Raw genomic sequence first — 20,671 nt, 5'->3', positions numbered from 1 at the left:
ATCACAAAGATTTATTTTTTCCCTTGTTCCTTTTCAAATTAAAACAAAAGAATTGCAAATATGAGATATTAGAGTTCTGAAAAAAATGAAATTAAAATATTAAAGTTTTGGGCTTTATCATAGTCAGTATTTCTAAGAATTTCACAGAACCCTAACTTCAGAAAATTTCCTAAGCATTGAAGCAATGCTTTATAGTTTTTGTTAACATTCAGTTGACAGTCAGAAGCTAAATTTGGAATTGACTTTTGTTTGATAGGTCTTTTTTATGTGGCAGTAGCAGGATGTGGATGAGGTAATGGATAAAAGAATCTGTGTTATTCATACACTGAGAGTTTCAGAGTGTAAAGGAGCAATTCTCATACATTCTGCAGAGGTGGGATGCCCAGCAGAGGACACACTGAGAAGCTGTGCAGCTGAATTAATTGTGCATGTGATACATACAACAAATAGAACTTGATTAATAAATTAACTAGCATGTTTGTTGATTAGAAGAGACATTAGAATGTCTCTATTTATGTCTGATTAGTTTCCTGATATTAGTTTCCTGATAAGGAGGGAAATTGAGAACTAAAGACATTTGTTCGTACATGTTTATGAATCTCTGCATGAGGGAGGAGAAATAAGCCCCCGTTCAACTCTGAATTTAACTATATGACTGCAAAATTGAATGTGTGTTCTTGGAGAAGAGTTTTGCTTTTCCTGCTTAAACTAAACAGAAATGTGTGACAAGAAGGCCAGTTTCACATTCTATGTAGATTTCACTGTTCCTTTTTGTGTCTTGTTCTACAAAAGTGTCAAAAATATTTTTATGCATCAGATTCTGACATTACATTTTTACATTGGATTGTCTTCTGTAGAGCTCCTTTATTTTGTGGATTGGTGTCCTTAAATTTTGGATGCCTACTATTATTGTTTCCTATTTAGTTTTCACAAATGCTCATCATGTTGAAGTTAAACTGCCTGTTAATATTTTTCCTCTTCCTCTGCCTTGAGGATTTATACAGTATTCTGAGTACAGGGTGGCAGTGGAGAGAGGCAGCAGCTGGACTCAGGAGGTGGAGCAGCAGAGAGCACTGCTAAAAGGTGCTGCTAAGTCTCAAAGCAGACTCTTAGGTCTCAGGCTGCCATGAGGAGCAGCCAGAACAACATTATAGTGAGTCATTGCACAAGACTGGTAGAGGGAACAAGGAACAATTAGGTGCAAAATAACTTGGAAAGTTGGAAATAACAGCCAGAACTGGAAGCATGAGGATGGTGAGAGTAAGGCTTCAAATCAGTTTTAGCTTCACTATTTATGTACTATTAAGTTACCCACTGCAATTTTGAACCATAGTTGAACTATAATTTAAATTACACTGTCAGCTCTCTGAGATATTTGGATTTCCAGTACAATGGAAAGGATTATTAGTTAAATAAGACTCAGTACTGTTGCATTTTCAGTAGAATCTATTCGTTGTGTAGTTGTACTGACTGGCATTACCTTTCACAGTTTTAACATTGCCTTTTTAAAAACAGTTAAAAAAATATAAAATATCAGGTTTAGAGTATTCAGTAGTGTACAAATATCCAAGAGCTTTAGATTTTTTTCCTTTGTGTTCTGCTTTGTAGCTCTAAAGGGGAAAGAAGCTTTTGTCATGATTTGCTTAAAAATGAGAAAATATGAAACTCCTCTAAATGGGAGGATCACCAAGTATTTAGGGAAGTCTTCCCATTTTGTTGAAATGATGGGCAGGAGATAAAATTACACATGTAACTGTAACAAGTAAATATGTAACTCTATGAGTTCAAAATATAATATTTTATTTAAAAGTTCCTCCATAACTGTCACCTCAGTAAAAACTTCTGTTGTCTTTTCCAGAAATTATTAATTTCTTCTGATGACCTTGTATTTGTGTGTTTGAAGAGTACAGCAGAATATTGCCTGTTATGTGTATATATATATATATATATATATATATATATATATATATATATAATTATATATAATTATATGTGTACATATAATGATACATTTCTGAACCATATATATATATGTATGATTCAGAAAGACAACTAATTAGCACAGGATAAATTCTCTAACTGAGAACTAACACATGATAATTCCCTAATATTAGTGGTATGATTACACATTATTTTTGTATTTAAACCCCCATTTATTAATATGGGGCTAAATCTAAACATAAATATAAATAGCTAGTTCAAGAAACATAAGAAGATTAATAAATATGTTATTTTCAAGCCTTACACCTCTTTAGAAATTTGAAGTAGAAACTACCTGCCTTGTTTCTATGCTTGGGGTTTTTTTGCAGATTTTGTTTGAGTCACAATAATATGTTGTGGTAATATTTCAGCACTCATGTCTGCAAGATAAATTACGTGTTGCTGATGTGTAATGAAATAATGATTCTCTGAAAAAAATAGACCCTTTTTCTACTCTTTATAAATGCTACCTTAAAAAGTTAGAGTCTAATTTACTTTTCCCTAATCAAAGAAGGATAACAGATTGAAAGGAGATGATTTATACATGAAATAGCCAAAATGCTTTCTAAAAATTAGAAAGCCACAGAATTTTAGGTCAGGATGAAACATCAAAATATCATTCATTCCATAATGATAGCCTGCTATGGGTCCAGCTATAACTAAACCTTTTCAAAAAGAGTTTTGTCTACTCTGTCTCATTTAATCAGTAATATTTTGCATAATCTTGTTAATTTCTTTATTCATTTTACATTCATTTTCATTTTTGTGTTTGTGTTTGTGTGGAATTTTGTGGGGTGTGGGGTTCTGCTGGGGTTTTTCTGCTTTTTGTTCTATTTTGGGATTATTGTTTGGTAGTTTTTTGCTTCTTTTGAGTTGTTGTTTGCAGAGGTTTTTTTTGTTATTTTTTTTTGTTATTGTTTATTATGTCTAAGGCAATTGGCCATAAGCCAGAGCTACTTGTATATTAACTACTGAAACTACATTATCAAGTTGGGGATGTTTTAGGGAATAAGTAGAATCCTTTGCAAACTAAAATGAAAACATATCCAGAACTAATCAGATTGAAACTTTTATCTGTCTTAACATGACTTTTAAGTGTATAGTTATTACTAGGACATCAGAAAATGTCGCAAGATTCCCTGGTGTGGTAACATTAATACTGGACATTCCAAGGCCCACTTGATCTTTTTTCTGGAGTCCCTGAGCCAATGTGTCTTTTGCATAGAGAGGTGCCTCTTCCATGTAGAGGGCCCTTGGAGAAATCCTATATAAGAGTGTCCAAAACCAGTTATTTTAAATAATTGGTTAGTAGGGAATATTTCTAATAATCTGGCCTGGATACCTTACCAGCCAAGGTTTTGAAATATCACCTCTCTCCTCCTTTTGCATGAGTTAGGGGAACAGAACTGTGAAAAAAATTGTTCATCTACCATAAAGAATAATATTTTTATTGTCAATATTGTCACTATTATTGGAGAGATTGTCCAAAATTGGTATTTTTCATTATCAGACTACTCTGAAAAAAATATTTTATTGCTTACTAAATACATACTGAAACTGACATTGAAGGCCAGCTGAAAAATCTTTTGTTAGATGCATTTATATACAGTAAGCTGTGCTTGCATTGGGTCAGGAGAAAGTGGGAAAAATTCATATTAGCTAGAAAGAAATGTACTGATTTAATATCAGGTAAACATTTGTTTCTATTTCACAGGCGTTCAGTTTTCCCTGGAACAAGTTTTAAGACCAAATGGAACTTGAATAGGAAAGAAAGAAAAAAATTTAAAAACTCACAAAACAAAGCTCGAGGTGTATGTAGTGTAAGAGGTAAAACTATACAGACAGAAGTAAAGCAGCAACATTACTTCTGTAAGATATAAATGGAATTAATCAGAAATTAGGTGTACTAATCCCAACTGTGGGTTATGAAACCAGTTTCTGTATTGTTATCATTAATTAAACTATGCTTTCACAAGACTTCAGTTGTCCTTGAGCGTTTTCAGAATTTTTCAAGCAACTATTCCCCTCACATGCTAATTTGAATAACATCATGATACTGAAAGTACCACTCCCAGAGAGGAAATAAATGGCAGGCAAACTCAAGCTTTACCAAATGTGTCTTTCTGCAGAGCTGCTATCAGAGCCATATCATATGCTTTAAGATGACTGCTGGAAGGTTTCTTCTTTATATTAGAAATTTATGTAGAATTGTGGAAAATGTCTTCATTCCCCATTCAAAAAAAAAAAAAAGAAAGGGAGTGAAGTATTCTAAAATACTTGTTTATCTAAGCTGTCTTTCTCAACTTCACTGAGATTGTATATGTGCTGTATATATAAATATGTGTACACATGTCTTCACAGAACTAAATGTGGATATTTTGGTGGGAAGGGCAAGGTTGTGTTTTTAAACTGAAATGCATTTTTTTTGCCTGCCTATGGAGCCTTTGGATTTGTTTAAGAAAGGCTGAAACACAGATGATCCTGAAAAAGAAGGCTCCTTAACTTTGAATTACTCTAATGAAAATTTCACATTGGCTACCTTAATTGTTAAACAAACAGCTTTAGTTTTAGACTTCTTTCTATTTGAAAACATACATGTTTCTATAACTCTCTATTCCCTGCAGTTTTTCATCCAATATCCTTCCGAAATTCTCTATATCATTCAGCAACAAATTTAAGTGCCAAAATCTTTTGTTTAAATTTTCATATGTCCTTGACATGACAGTCTATCAGTGCATTCTGTGTGCATGCTGCAGGAGGTGGGATTGTAGGAACTGCAGTGCGCATGGAGCATGCAAACAAGAGCGTTACATGTTAGGATGCATACAAGAACATAGTGTAAAGAGGGAAAGCGAAGAGCATGGCAGAACTTTTTGAAGAGGTATGTAAGATAGCCCAAGGAAAAGAGCTTTAGAGCTTGATCTTCTGGGTTGAAGAGCGGGATTTCCCTCTTTGGACTAAAGATTCAATACAACAATCCACCTCAGTTTATGAAATTAAAAAGAAAAAAAGAAAAAAGAAAAGTAAATCTGCTCTGAAAAATTTGAAGTCTTCAGAAAGCTTCTTCTTTGATCTCCTGTACAACTGAGTACTCTGCAGCTTGACTGAGTGTCACTGCTCCTGCCCTGACTTTACACAGATAGCTGAGCCTGAGAAAGCAATTAATTTAATAATAAACATTTAATATTTTGAGAACCACCTTACTCTGCCATTCATGACCTAGTGTGAATTACAACTTTGGAGACTTGTACTAGGTATTGCATAAGTAGTATTTTAACTATGTGATGTCTGCAGATGTTGTTGGAAGCTGAAGGAGCATCACTGGTTGGCTCAATAGGCTTCATCTTCAGAGTTGGATATATTATCTCTTTTTGTTTATTTTCATGCAGCTTGAATCTAAACCTGGGTCTAAAAAGGAAATAGCTCTTCTCTTGTACATAAGACAAAAGGGTCTTTGTAATTCAGACCATAAGATATTTGTATGAATAAGTTCTTAGTATGACTTTTTTTTTTAAGTGCAACCATTTGATGATTATATATAAAAAAATATTAAAAAACATAAATGTTTTTTCTGATTTTATGTATTGTACAAAAAGTCAGGCATTAATAAAAGAAAATGTAGGTTTTAAGCCTACAGATTATGACATGTCATAGAAGACATATGCAACATTGTTAGTATAACTTCTTTCAAAATTTGTTGCGAGCCAGATAGATTAAAAAGGTGCTCTAAGATAAAACTACTTCATTTCTAATGTTACTAATCTCTAAGGAAATTATAAGTGTCTGTAGATTTTTTTTTTTAGATGAAGTCAGGAATTTACCCTTCTTAGGAAAGAAATATTCATTGGCATTTACAGAGGAACTGTTTTGATACAGTTTTTTTTTTTGTTTGTTTTAATCCTACAGCCAGAATTGTTGTGATGTTGAATAGTTATTTTGCATTTGCTCCTCTCATGCATATGTTAAATTCTCCAAGATGTGAATTTTTGTCTGAACAAAAATTTTATTTATATTAAGAGAAGAGTCAGGAAGCAGGAGTCATTCCTGGTTTTACTCAGACTTTTCTTGAGCACACTTTCAGAGAATGTGATATTTACTACATTTCCAACATTTGTCTGGGTTTTCTTTATTTCTAAGAGCACAACATTGTTTGGGTGAGAAGAAACATATTTCCAGTTGATTATGTGATTTTAAAATTATTATTTAAGGGGGTAAAAAAAAGTTGACCTCGTGCCAAAATAGGATTTTTATTTCTGCTGCCTAAATAGTAGTCATTTTTGTTGCCCTGAATTCTTATATTAAACTATATAGCACCACTGAACAGGGCAACCTGATAGATCATTCCTTACATGGTATAAATAGGATTTTAGCAATATGAGTAATATTTACTCACTTTAGGATGACTAAGTGAAAACTTGTATTCAGTGGGTGTTTGAAATATCAAACAATATGTTTTTATTATTTTCATTTTTTTCCCGAAAAAGAAAAAAAATATTTTTGGACTTCACAGTATTAGGTTAGGAAAAAAAGACACTGGAACATCAGAATCATACCCCTAGATCTTCTGCTGGGAAATATGGGCACTTCCTCCTGAGGTGATTAAATGTAAAGAAAACAGTCTGTTATGGAAAATGTGTTAATGAATAAACTATACATCCAAAGGGGACTATATGTGATCTATATTGACACTCTTTTCTACTGCTAGCAAGAATGTGTAATGCTTCTATTAATGATCATTTTAATGGCCTCCCAGAATTAACTATATTTATGTTACTTTCCCTGTCATTTTACACATATTGTTTTAAAGAATCATTTGTACCTAACAGTTTCTTATAGCTTTAGGGATTATAATCCTATCCTGCCTGAGTATTTTTTGAGAAGGGAGAAGGTGTCAGAGCATCTCTGTAAAGAGAAATCATCAAAATGTTAATGATAAATTACATCTGTATCGATGTATCAGCATACCCATAAGAAACACTAAGGACAGGAATATATTGCTTTAAAGTGTGAATAGTATGATTCTAACTTTCAATATAATTTGAATACTGGTACTGGAGAAAAATCAAATTTTAACAGATTTCATGCCTTAGTTTAGTAAGTGATAGCAGTGAATGAACCATCATGTCTGTGATTCTTTACACATACAGAAAGAGAATATTGGTGCTACCTATTGGAATTAGATGATAGTGAACATAGAATAGTTCTTTCTTAATCAGAAACATAGATTTTTTGTTAAAAGTAACATGCAGATTATATTGCTATTCATTTTAGTAAATCAATAAGCCTCTGTCATGCTTTGTTGAAATGCATTCTATTAAACACTTTCAAAGGGTAACTGAAAGGAAGTAGTTCTCAACTAGATTTTTCTTGTGTTAAATTCAAGATAATTCCATGGTTCAGATATATCTGTCCTACAGAAAAATGAAAAAAGTTCAAGCATGAAGCATATATGACTTTACAATAGACAGCAAAGAGCATAAGTATTTTTCAGTGAGAAAAGTAGAACTTAGAGAATAACATATTATTTCATTATACAATATCAATTTATCTAAAGCGATGTAATATAAATTCTTTTGCATGCTTTCAGTGTTTTTTAACGTATGGGACCATGTTAATGCAAATGTTATTGCTTTTACTAGAGCAATACTAGAACAACAATTGTTACACAATTTTATACAATGATGTCATCTGCAGATACTTCTTTTACATCCCATTATAGAAAAATATACTACAGCTGTTTTTAAAAGCATTTATTTCATGGATTAAACAGAGAACAAATTAAGTATATTACAAATTTAACTGTGAGTCTCTAAAAATTTGGACAGCTTAGTCTCTTTGGTAGCTATTTCAAAAGTCCAGCATATTTTCTTATTCTCATTGTTAGACTGTGTGTTGTCAGTCACAATGAAGAATGGTAGTTGTCCATGAAAATACGGAAATTGTCCATACTGTGCTGAAAAAATATCATGCAGCACTTGCAAGTATATTTTCAGGTGCAAAATGCACCAAAACCTTACATATTACACCAGGCCTCTACACGAATGTTGTTTCAAAACAATCAGCCATTAATTAAGATGTAAAACTGTTTTATTACTCTTTTCAGAACTTATGTTTTACTAGTCTGGAAGTTGCACTGAAGTAAATGGGAAAATGAGGGGTTTGTTCTATCTTAAAATCAAAAACTTACATAAGTGGCAGTTCAGGTTTTTATGGACTGCAGTGGGTCACGTTAAATCTAGAAAGACAAAAGCAGTAACACTTTAAGAAAAATGTGCTAATATGTAAAAGTTACCTGATTAAAAAACCTTGAGCTCAGAAATTGTATTTATTCTTGGGAATGCTTGTGTGAACTAGAGACATAGACAGAAAAGATTCTTAAATTTCTCTAGTTTACATACATATGGGATCCAAACAGTTTTTTTAACACCCACAAAAAGCATGATAAAGTTAAGGAAAGTTGTTTACATTCCCATTCACTTGAATTGATATGATTGTATTTTTTTATTCCTACCTGTGAAAGTATTGTCATCTTTGTGACAGCCAGGATCCCTTTGTCACTTTGTTATTGCAGTCATTGCATGACATATCTGTGGAGAGGGCTGGTGATAAGCTTCTGCTCTGAACATGAACCTTCTGACTTACACAACAAAGATGTTCAAAGTAGCAGAACTGGGATTTTTCATTATTAAAGGATTTTGAGGCACAGGTGATATTTCAAATTTATGGAAACTTTCCCTCTATATGTTGTTGCTAAGTTTTTTTACTGTATCATGTAGTATTTTTTGTTTCTAGCAAACAAGAAGAGTTCTTCCATAGACGGAGAAGGAAAATGTCTGTAAACAGAAAAAAAAAATGTACTCTCTTTAAAGACAGATGCAGAAGAGAGATGTGAGAGATCACATGCAAGAGTTTTAATCGAAATTCTATACAGAAGCAGGTTGTTTATGAATATAAACAAGAAGAAAAGTTGTAGACCACATGAAATTGATGTAATCACATTCCAGATGCAGAACCAGAACATGATTTTAAGTGTTTAATACTGAATAAGCAGTGACTCAATACACCAATAAATTAGTATTCTGATATTCAGTGTTATGATACTACTTCCTAATATTTCAAAAGTATACAATAAAAAGTCTTAACAAATAAAGTGACCAAAAGAAAAAAAAAATCTCAATAATAAAAAGCATGTATTTATTTTACCTGGAAAATGCATTATTATGCTCTGATAGGGAGTTCAAAAAAATATGGAGATTAAATCCTTTTTAAACAATGATGTATGAAGTCCTTGATGACACACAGTAGTGCATTCTTTTCAGTTTCTTCAGAATGAAATAACTTTTTCACCTGAAATAGAAGCCATTGGACATTAGCTAACCTGTTTTCTTTACACAGTCTTAAAAATGTCTCATCAAATTAGCTTCAAAGACATCAAACTCAAAAATGTGTGAATGTTTTGTGGAAGGATGGGATAAAAGGAAGCTGGAAAATTAATTATCTCTCCTTGATCTTTTACACATAATAGTTTTTCCTATTCAAACTCTGTAATTGGGTACGTAATCAGGTTCCTGGCAAAAAAAAATTTCTTCTGGCTGATTTTATGTATCTCATAAATACTACATCAGAAAATCACATATTTGTTTTTTTCACTTCACAGTATTTCTTAGGAAGAGCAAAGTAAAAAAAAAGTAATTTAGACTATCACATGAGTACACAGCAGGTTGTTTTCCCAGAGCTTAAAAATTAATGTGCTGTCTTCAGATCTTTCATAGAATAAACAGTATTACCTTAGCACTGTCAAACAAACAAGCAAACAAATGGTTCTTTCAGAAAGAGTTTGAGTATGATTACACTTACAGCTATGTGCTGCAGGGAGCTATTTCTATCATTCTCAATATCAAGAGGAGATCTATGCATAGGACAAAATTCATTGATCAGGGTTTTAGAGAACTAATAGCTTTTTCACATATTGAAAAATCCTAAATAATCCTTAGCATGACATTCCTGTTCAGTAAAAGATATACATATTTTCTTTTTGGAAGACCCTATTGTTAGCGTTCAGGAAACACACATAATCAGGGGATATGATTATATGCAGGTGCTTTTATTAAGAGCTCTGGGGATCAGGGGTCCAGACCCAAATCTGACTCCAACATGGCTTTCGAGCTGAACGTATTTTATATTCTATCATTATATAACTTACATATTAATTATTAAACTTATATTGTTCTACTGTATACATGAGTTTCTCGTGATCTTTCTTAGGTCCCTGACCACAGTTTCTCATGATAATTCTTATGATTAAACAGTAATTATATTTAATTACTAAACAATCATCACATCTAACAATTATATCATGTACTTATTTATCATGTACTAGCTACAAAGGTGCAGTTCTAGCAAGTACAAGTTCCTCATGTGCTTAGGGTATTTGTTGTTCAGGGCCTACTAAACTTATTTTTCCTGTTGACCCTAAATCCCCATGATTTTAAAACCCTTTTACTACCACTATTACCAAGGATTTTTTCCATTTTTTCTCTCTGTACTGGAAATGGAAAGAAAAAGAAGAGTTTGAATTTCTGTTTGTACACATGGAAAAAAAAAAGTCCAATGAGACTAGTGTGACCAAAGAAGAAATGAAAATCAAAATCACTTGTAGAAAGTCTGCAGAACCAGTGTGTGGAAACACACTGTTTTTACACATGCTTTTACTCTATTTTTACTCTATTTTTGTCACAAATGTGCAATGTTTTTCAGTGAAGAATAGCTTTTCACTGCATCAGTGACCTTCCAAGACCCAAAATCTTGCATCTCTTGGGTCAGAAGATATATGTATGTATTTACTGTTTTTATGACCTTGACCTCTTCAATGTCTTAAGCAAACATCCAGGCTGACTTGAGCAGGCAATGCAAGTTATGATATTGGTACCTAGGACTGCTTTTGGCATCTTTGAGGTTTAATGTGTCTGTGACTGTGTAACTGAATGCTGAGACATTTATAGACAAAGAAGAGCTTTAATTATCCAAGTGAGAGGTTTGCAGGACCTGTGCCCAAGAGTACTTCCATCAACTGAAAAGCTTCTATTTCCCATGCTTGTGCCCATCTATAGGAATGGTGAGATTTTTAGAAGTGCTTTATGCTGGCATATCATCGCCTTATTATGATTTAGTAAAACTAATAGAAGCAAATAATGATGCGTGATGAAGGCTTATTTGAGTAGCAATGTATCATCAAGACACCTGGATCAAAGCTGTCAAATTTATGGTCCTCCTGAATGGATCGAGGAATCTAAGTTATCACCATGATTACATATTTATTGATTTTAAAGTGAGATTTAGTGACAGTAATTGTGAAGAGGTACTGAAAACTAAGACCAAATATGATTTTTTTTCTTATTTTCTTAATAATTTGTTTCTGTTCAAGTCTGTGAAACTCTTAAAAACCTCTAAAACTCATATACTATGTAAAACCCAGTTACTGGGAAAAATAGAATGGTTTCTATGCCCATCACAGCATTTGCCCAAGTAAAAGATGTCTGAAATGAAAGCTTACTGCTGTGAAGAGAGCTCAGATAAAAACTTTACTAGAGTGTAATTATTTTTTTTCCATACAGAAAACACATATAATGGACATACGGTATGCTAGAAGAACAATTTGGGATTCTATTTTTCTTAAAAATATATAGTGTTCTTTGAAAAAAAAAAAAAAAAGACAGGCTTTTTATATATAGAAATTTATTGTGTTTTACAATTACTTTTCTTTTTTTTCTTTTTCATTCCCAAGAGTTCTTTTGTTTAGAGAGAAAATAGAAGTTAATGTTGACCACTTATGGCTGCTTTAGTACATCTGATGTTGTTCCAGATATGATTGCTTATGCATCTGCATACGTCTGCCATTGCAGTCTCCCTAATGGCTGCAGAAAAGGAGCAAACTTCAGAGAAGCTGCTTCCAGGCAAACATCTTGCAAGAAAGATGTTTTTGTGCTATAGTGTTATATTGTTAAGTTAATATTGTTTCAGTTGCGTTTTTCCTAGATGATTGCAATCCAATTATTTTTCTTCTGTCTTGGAAAACTCATTCAGCAGATGGGGGAAATTGCTGTTTTCTATTTTCTTCCTCTGTTTGACAAGAGTGTGGAATAACTTTTTGTCAATTTGTGGACGCTGCTATGGTTAGAACACTTATCTCCTGGGCTAATGATTCCCTCTGCAAATTCCATCAAAATGTGTGACATTGCCCTCAGCACTGCCTTTCATTAAAATATATATTATAGCTCAGACCAAGGGAAGCAAATCAGCAGCAACTCTGACAATGTTTTTACTGCATAGATATAATGAACATTTCTGCAGTATCAGCTAGACTCTGCTTTTGCAGTATGCACCATCAAGAAAAATCTTAAATGTAGTTTTTGCTACTAATATGTTACTTTAACATTTATTTTAAATTAAATATTTTGTCTATATAAACATCAAAGGAAGTCAGTATGATTGCAGTTCTTATTAAAGGGAAGATTAAAATATTTTTACTAAGTGTGTTAATGCTCTGCCATTAATTATTTATCTCTCAACATTTTGATGTTTTTAGTGAGGCAATAAACCATTCTTTGTAACAAAAGCAATGTAACAATACATTCCTCTATGTTTTGCTAAAGCTCATACCTCCTGTTGAGCTAATTTTGTCATTCCTCTGATCTGGGCAGTCATTGGTAGACTTTACTGCGGTAGTGTTATGCTAGGTCCCTCTTGTGAAGTTAAACAGATTGACAGTGACAACAAAAAAATTAAGAACGGGAGATTCTGCTGCTTTCCTTGAATTAATGTGATGCTCTCTAAACAGAACACAATATTTATTCAAGACATAATGGTAGTGTCACTAGTATAACTCAGGCTTTGCTTCAGGAATCCTGTACAAATTATTTTTATTTTTTATTATTATACAACAGTATTTTTTTAATTTTCCACTTATTTCAAACTAAGTGTTTATGTGCATAGCCACTTCTACTCTAATTAAATTCATTAGCTTAGTGCAACAGTTCTAGATTTTTTTCAAATCAGCCTTGGATTTGAATTTATTTTATATAAGGCAATCTCTTCATAATATTTTTTGTTTCTGGAACAAGATATATCCTGATCATATATCAAGAATTCATTGGTAGTCCAATTAAAAATATTGTAAAAGTTATAAGCAGTCCACTTAAAATGTCACCCACACTACACTCCAAGAAGAAAGATTTTTCAACTAAAGCAAACAGGAGGAAGCAGTCATACAGTTAAAACACTAACAGACAGCTCTTCTGCTTTTCATTTGCCCCTCTTATCCAGGCTTTTTTCTCTTCTGGTCATGCATGGTTTCCTGGTTTCAGCTTGTTTTCCTGAGGCAAGTGCATGGGAGCATGGTGATCACTATGAGTTGCTAACATTCTGCATTCCCAGGAGAAGTAGGACATTGGCATTCTTCTCAAATTTTGGATTGAGTTTTGGTGTTTTAGTACCTATTGGTGTATTTTTTTTCCCATTGGGCCTCTTTCCTATTGTCCAGTAGTTTCTGCCTATGTTGCAGTTTCAGTTGCTTGACAAGTAGGTATTTAAATATTATTAGGTTTAAATATTTAGATGTATGAAATGGCTAAATATCAGCTAAAACAATGCAGATGTATGAAATTGATTGGTTGTGGATAAGGCCAGTGACTAAGCAGCAGCCACCTGATATTTGTGTCTGTGATTAGGCTTTAGCCACTTGATCATTTTTCAGTTACAAACAGTAACAACATTTTACTAGGTGGGTAATTAGCCTTCAATCTGTAAATTAATTTTACAGCAGTTTATATGCTAGTGCTTCAAAAAAAGTATTTAAAGATTCATAGTATGAAAATTAATATAAGAATATAAAGAATACTCATTAACTGAAATATTTGCATATATCAGCAAATCAAGCCTTTGATTAATGTAGCCCTTCTGAATTTTCTGCAGGAATTCTAAAAGAAAATGAGCTTTAAAATGGACTGATGGAAGAAAAATATTGAAGTCTTAGCAAAACAGGGACATCTTGGTTACTGTTCTGCAAAATCAGTCATATACTGCTGATATGGGATAGTTAAAGACTGAGGTACCATCATAAATCTTCTTGGATGCAACTTGCTATTAAATATGTCAAGAAGTGTAGGCCACTGGGTTGACAAAGGGGGTATTCCAGATATGCACATTTACTATTCTTTTCAGCTTCTTTTTTCCCTAAAAAATCAGAGAAATAAAGACAGGAACAATGACCAAAGGGGATGAAAGTTGAATACTTTCTGGCAGCTTGTGGTTGTGGACAGATTCAGAATATTAAACAGGTATATTCTTGTTGGAAGCATAACCAAACCACCAGTAAGCCAGCCCATCACTTAGAATAGATCCGCATTTCCTCAGGGAATTCAGAAGTCTTCACTGCCTGCAGTTCGAAGAACTGGAGATGTTGCTGTCACAGATCAGTGGAGTGAGGAAGCTCCCTGGGACTGGGACACTGAGACATCCCCAAGTGGATCATGACTGGGCTACACCCTTTCTAGGGATCTGGTTTGAAAAGATTTCCCAAAGTTGCACAAGTAAGGTCTGAACAAAACATGGGTTGGCATGCATTTGCATTGCTTAGTGACATTCTGCTTAGTGCCAAATTAATCTGAAGGAGAAATAGCTATACCAGTCCCAAACAGAGCGAAAGGCCACCACTGTCCAATTATATTTTGCTCCCTCAATATTTTTTAGAATCTATTATAGGCAGCACTGCAGAAATACACTCTCCCAAACCATGTATTTGTAACCAAAGAGGTGAATCATATTTATTCTAATTGGAAATGTTTTTGTGGAGTGAGCTTCTTGTTGTGGAGATGACTTCATAGTACAGAAAGAAAAGAGAGAAATGCACCATGCTTAGGGACATAAATCTCTAGTTAATCTAGTAAACATTGTCTGAAGTAGGGATTCCCAGGGGCTCTCTCAGCACAACACATATTGCAAATAAGCATTTGAGAGAAGTCTTGATGTATTTCTACTTGGACCAATTTGTACTAAGATGGAAGAATTAAAGAAGACAAACAGTTCCTTAATCTTTACTTTGCAGGGAAACTAAAATAGAAACAACTTACAAAGAAAGTGCCATTTTGCTATGCAAAATCCTCCTCTGTGAGTTTAAAATACAGCATTAGAAGTTTAAAGGCATAAATCAAAGTGTTATATTTCAAACAATATAAGACATATCTAGCAGGAGCTTCTTTTAGCTTTTACTTCTTTCCAGTTGTTGCCTTACAACTGCCGTTTAAAATACCCTGTTGTAAATAGAAGGATTTCAGTTATTATTAATATACAGATAGTTTTCCTCTGATTATATTCTTGCCTGTATTTTTCAGTTGAAGCTTATTGAGTAATACAATGTTTAGCAGGAATAACATATAACATATAACATATGTTGACCATGAAAGCAGCTGAGTATCTTTTGTATTTCTTAACATACTTTTAGATGCAAAAACCCTCTGACTCAAAAAAAAAATCTGTATTTTCTTCACTGATGACAAGTACAAAGAGCAATTCTTCACAATAAAAAAAAAATAGCTAAGGTTATTAATTTTCAAAATGGTCCATGTATTTTCTGCCATCATAGTGAATTTGTGAATGTGCCTTTCTGCAGTATTGTATTGGAATGGGAATGGCATGCCTATGTTATTTGCTGTTTTGGAGAACCTTACTTTTTATATTCTACAGTAATTCCTTATTCTGTGTATTTCTTTCCTAGCAATTTTTGATTGATTCATATGTTCATAATTCCAGTAATAAATTCAGTGATTTTTGCTGAGATCTTTATTTGGTATACCTGAATATAATTTTACATATACTCTTGTAGAGGTAAAAGGAGAGAAGTACGATGGGAAGCTTTCAGATATTTTTCAATTTGGATTAGTTTTGAGCTCCTTATAAGCTCATCCAATTTGTCATTTTGCTGTTGGCATTTGCAAACAAATAAAATGAGCATTGAGGGCTCATTTTATCCCAAAAAGATCCTACAATTCTAATTGGTTCTGAAAAATTAAAGTATCAGTAAGCCTATTCTAGAACACCAGAATACCTACTACTCTTATTTTTTAGAAATAAATCACTTCAAATAACATTTTGACTGTAGGAAGTTTGGATTCCTGGTGTTTTATATAAAGTGAATTTTTCCTTTGTTAATACAGTCTAAGGATAGGAAGCGATTAATTTTGCCAATGACTACTGTAAATGAAATGTGTAAGATTCTTCTGCTGTCCTATAAAAGCATGCCAAACAGACCCGTTTGCTACTTCTTTCTTTCATTAAGAAAAAAAAAAAAAGGGGTCCACAGTAGTGACCCAGTTTTGTGTTGGTTACTCGGTCAGACCTTCACATGACTCAAATAAGTATATAGTGCATTGACTGAAGTTGTGCTGAAATTTATATGAGTTGAAAAACTCCAATTTATTATATTTCCTCCTTCTAAGCCCCCTTCCATAAAATATATAAATTATGTAAAACACCATAATTTCATGAATTTACTAGAAAAGATGAAAAATCTTATCAAACACCATATGCTTACTCCTTTTACAAATAGCAAGGACGTTTTAAAGGCAAGACAAAGACTCAGAAAAAAGAGATACACCTAGTGTGTGAGAAAATACCATCACTTCTACACCTTGTGCTTTAAGTAAAAAAAAAAAAAAAAGTTTTCTACCATACAAGTTTTATTTTCTTTCTATTCAACCCTCTATTATTTTTGAACTGAGAATGAAAACAGGAAAGTAACACCTTGCATCCTATGAATTAAAAATATCTGTTTAAAAATATTCTCTTTCTGCTTTCCTCAGGCTCTCTATCAAAATTTCATAATGACACACTGCAGATATTAAACAATATTCAGGGCAGTAGGATAAAGGTAAAAATGTATGTCTTCTTAAAATAAGAAAGTTTCCCTTCTGATTTCACATCACAGTATAACTGCACAATACCTGAGGCTGTTCATTTCTGCATTAACATCTTGTTCATATTATATTCCTCAATAAATACATTATGTTCCTAAAGTTTTTCCACAGGAAAAAAAAAAGGCAGATATACAAATCTTCTCAGTTTGTATAAAAATCACTCTTTCTTATCAAAGAACACATGTTTATTTTTGTTATAAACAGGCAATTCTTTAAAGTCAGGTTAGGAGCAGTGAGGCAGTGGGAAGCCATTTCATGTTATCTTTCAACATACCAATCTATTTACTGGGTTTTCCTTCCACCCACCCTCCACTCCCCCAACCGATTAAAACTTTACTGTACTAAAGGAAGAGTATAATATATTTAATGTGTATTTCATAGCACAAGATGTTATTAGCAATGAAAATGCTGAAAGTGTCTGTCAGACTTCATCATTTAACTATAAATAATTTAATATAAGCAAACTAGATAACTTTCTAGCTAAAAATAAACAAAATCCAAAGAAAATTACGCTTTGTTGTGGGATAGAGTAATTCTGGACAAACATCTACCACTGGCACAGTGTGCAGTTTCCTTTCACAGTAAATGATGCTGTCCTTGGGGTCACAGAGGAAAATGTAGGTGGGACTGAAATACCACCATTGCAGTGGACAATACTCAGTGGGAATGCATCTGGTTTATTGGTTAGGACAGGGTTTCAAGCAATGAGTGCTGAAAAATAATGACGAGAAGGACTAAAACCAAAACCAAATAAATCAAAAACCATCACAGTTACTAGAATATTCTTGACTTAGGGAAGTTTTCTAGAATGGATGCATAACCCAAGGAATCCCAGTTAAAGAAATTAACTATGCTGGGTGGAAAATTACCCTCAACAAAGTGGCTGTGTTGCCAGAAAGACTATATGAGGAATTATGGCAAAAACTGTGAGAGGTGAAAACAAAATAGAAGGGTGCTGACAGTAATATTATAGTTTTTATAGCTTATGAAGTATTTAATTCAATTTATATGATTTAATGTGTTTTTATTCTACAGCTGCATTCCAATTCTGACAAAGGTGATGGATCAGTCAAATACATTCTTACTGGAGAAGGGGCAGGGACTATATTCATTATTGATGACACAACTGGAGACATCCATTCAACCAAAAGCCTAGATCGAGAGCAGAAGACACACTATGTGCTTCATGCCCAAGCTATTGATAGACGGACAAACAAGCCACTCGAGCCCGAATCTGAGTTCATTATCAAAGTGCAGGATATCAACGACAATGCACCAAAATTTACAGATGGACCATACATTGTTACTGTGCCAGAGATGTCTGAAATGGGTAAGGAAATAAACTGTGCTATTCAACAGTCCTTTAACAAGTGCAAATGCCACATACTCTTTGTCAAAGTTATCATCACATCACTGAGTGTATGTTAAATATATTGGAGTTAAGAAGATATGAGAAGAAGACATTAAATAGAACCAGTATGTTACCTGTGGCTTTCATAGTAAGATAACAGTATGCACACACACATGTTGGTTGTAAGAGAAGAGTCTCAATCTTGAATGCTTTAAACATACATTCTTTGGCTAATTGTAGTTTCCATTCTAGAAAAAAGATGTATTCCTATATCCTCATTCAACTGCACATTTTAAGGCATTCCCTTATGTCTACATAAGCAGTCTATACAATTCACAGAGTTAAACACAAAGGAACAGTAGTTCCCTGGATTATTTTAGACATATGTGTCTTTATCAAGTTTCTTATAAAGTGAACTGACATTTAAAAAAATACCTATCTTTGGTTTTCCCTGTTACATAGTTCAGATATTCTTATTCTATGAGGTGCTGAATTATGCAATCAGTTTTCTTTATTTATTACTTCTCTGGTGTTGAAGTTAGTTTATAACTTTCCTCTAATAGAAGAATTTTTTACAAGGACAAAAGTGCAGCATTTCTGTGAGTAATATCATAAATCCAGGACAATTAAACAATACATGTTTGTGTGGATTACTAGTGAATGCATAGAGCTTCCAGTATGAATATTGTGGCTCTTCAGCTGTCTTTAATATTTCACTGTGGCACAAAGCTTTACTGCTAGAGTTGCAGTTCATTTCAGTATCATCTAAGTTTTTATCTCAGTTATTTCTCATTACAACACAGGCTGTCTTATCGAGTAATTAATTTCCTTTACCAACTGTTTCCAAAAATGCATAACACCATCTTTCTCTTTCTTTGGTTTTCTTTGTCTTTAATGGAAACCATTTATTTGATTCTTTCCTTCACATTTTGAGGCATTTTATTTTATGCATAGGAGGAAAAACAGTGGAAGAGAGATCAATATTATCTTCAAAATCAAAAGTAGCTGATGTAATAAGTTTTATTTGTATTATATTCATGAAAGATGTTTTTGGTTTTTTTTCATCTTCTCAATATTGACCACTCTTACATAAATATTTGTCATAATTCTGCAGTAATCAGAATCTGGTATTACTATTCAACTACATCATACAGGTACTGTTTTCCAAAGAATTATTTGAATAATCTGTAATGATATTTTGCAAGACAGAGTGGATTATGGTAAACCAATGAAGTTTTACAAGTGAAATAGAGAATTGATGCTTATGTTTTATAAATAAAACACTTTACTGGTTGTACTTGAGGCAAATTATTAAAATATCTATTCCATAAGGCTTTTGTCTTGTGTGAATAAAACTGGATTTCCATATCCTAGCATATAGGCATTCTGTTATAGGTATACATTATATTTTCATTTCAGATTTATTATCTCTATTGTCTTTTTTCTCCTATTGATTTTTTTTTTGTATTTGTTGCATTCTGAAAGCATTTTTACTGTCTGCAATTTTAGGAAGACTAATTATATTACTAATTCCACAGGATGCATTCTTTATGTCAAATGATGGAGATACTTCTGTCACTTTTATTAGTTCTATAATTAGCACATATTTTTTGACATTTACCTGTGGAGTCTATATATAACTGAACTTGCTGTTGTTATTCTGTGAATTTCTGAGGCTGCACTCCAAATATTTCTTCTGATTTTTACATTATCATTTAAAAATCTTTTGATGCTACTGTCTCCCTGCAACAGTTCTCATGCTAAGGGGCATTATTTTTGATCTCCATTATTTTGCTTAATTTTAGCAGAGGGTTCTTGTTTATCTCCTCAAGATCTGAGCTGCTATTTTCCCTACAATTTGAACTGAATCTAGTTGTAAAAAATGTCAGACATTTATGGCTTTTCTTTTTCAAGTCACTGACAAGTAACTAGAGAAAAGTTTTGTTAATTTTTTTAGCAAATATTAGATCAGTTTTCACTGTGACACAAAATAAACATACTATTTATGCTTTATGTACTACTCTGTGAGAGATGAAAGAAAATTTCTATTCCTTGGCTTCAGTGAAACTTTTCCATAAAATTTGGCTCAAGAAAAAATTTATATCTGAAATTATTTCTTCTGTAGTATGAAAAACTCAGTTACCTTGATATATCTGTAGTATACTCAAAGGTTTATGAAAGTCATCTTTATGAAAATTAAAAGAAAATAAGAATATTTTCTTCCAGAATATCTTCTGGAAGTCAGTAAAAGACTTCCAGATGTGTTGACAACTACAAAATTAGTGAAACTCTCCATGCTAAATTTTTAGTGTTGAGATAGTTTAGAGGTGAGACTAGATGACCTCTTGATGACCCTTCCAACCCTAACAAT

General features: G+C 32.9%; 1 protein-coding gene across 14 annotated transcripts in view; it reads left to right on the top strand.

Annotated features, from left to right (window-relative positions):
- CDH18 (cadherin 18) overlaps positions 1 to 20,671 on the top strand; it is a 526,603-nt gene that overhangs the window by 368,048 nt on the left and 137,884 nt on the right. For 11 of the 14 annotated variants that reach the window (XM_031503961.3, XM_021526413.4, XM_085571653.1 and 8 more), the window contains one exon: positions 17,985 to 18,279. The exons of the other annotated variants lie outside the window; for them this stretch is intronic. In XM_031503961.3, coding sequence (XP_031359821.2) covers positions 17,985 to 18,279 — 295 coding nt within the window. The remainder of the gene's footprint in view (positions 1 to 17,984; positions 18,280 to 20,671) is intronic. 14 annotated transcript variants of the gene reach the window in all.

The sequence above is a fragment of the Lonchura striata genome, chromosome 2, assembly GCF_050655825.1.
Source record: "Lonchura striata isolate lonStrDom1 chromosome 2, ASM5065582v1, whole genome shotgun sequence".
Lineage (NCBI taxonomy): Eukaryota > Metazoa > Chordata > Aves > Passeriformes > Estrildidae > Lonchura > Lonchura striata.
This window is presented reverse-complemented; position numbering and strand designations above follow the sequence as displayed.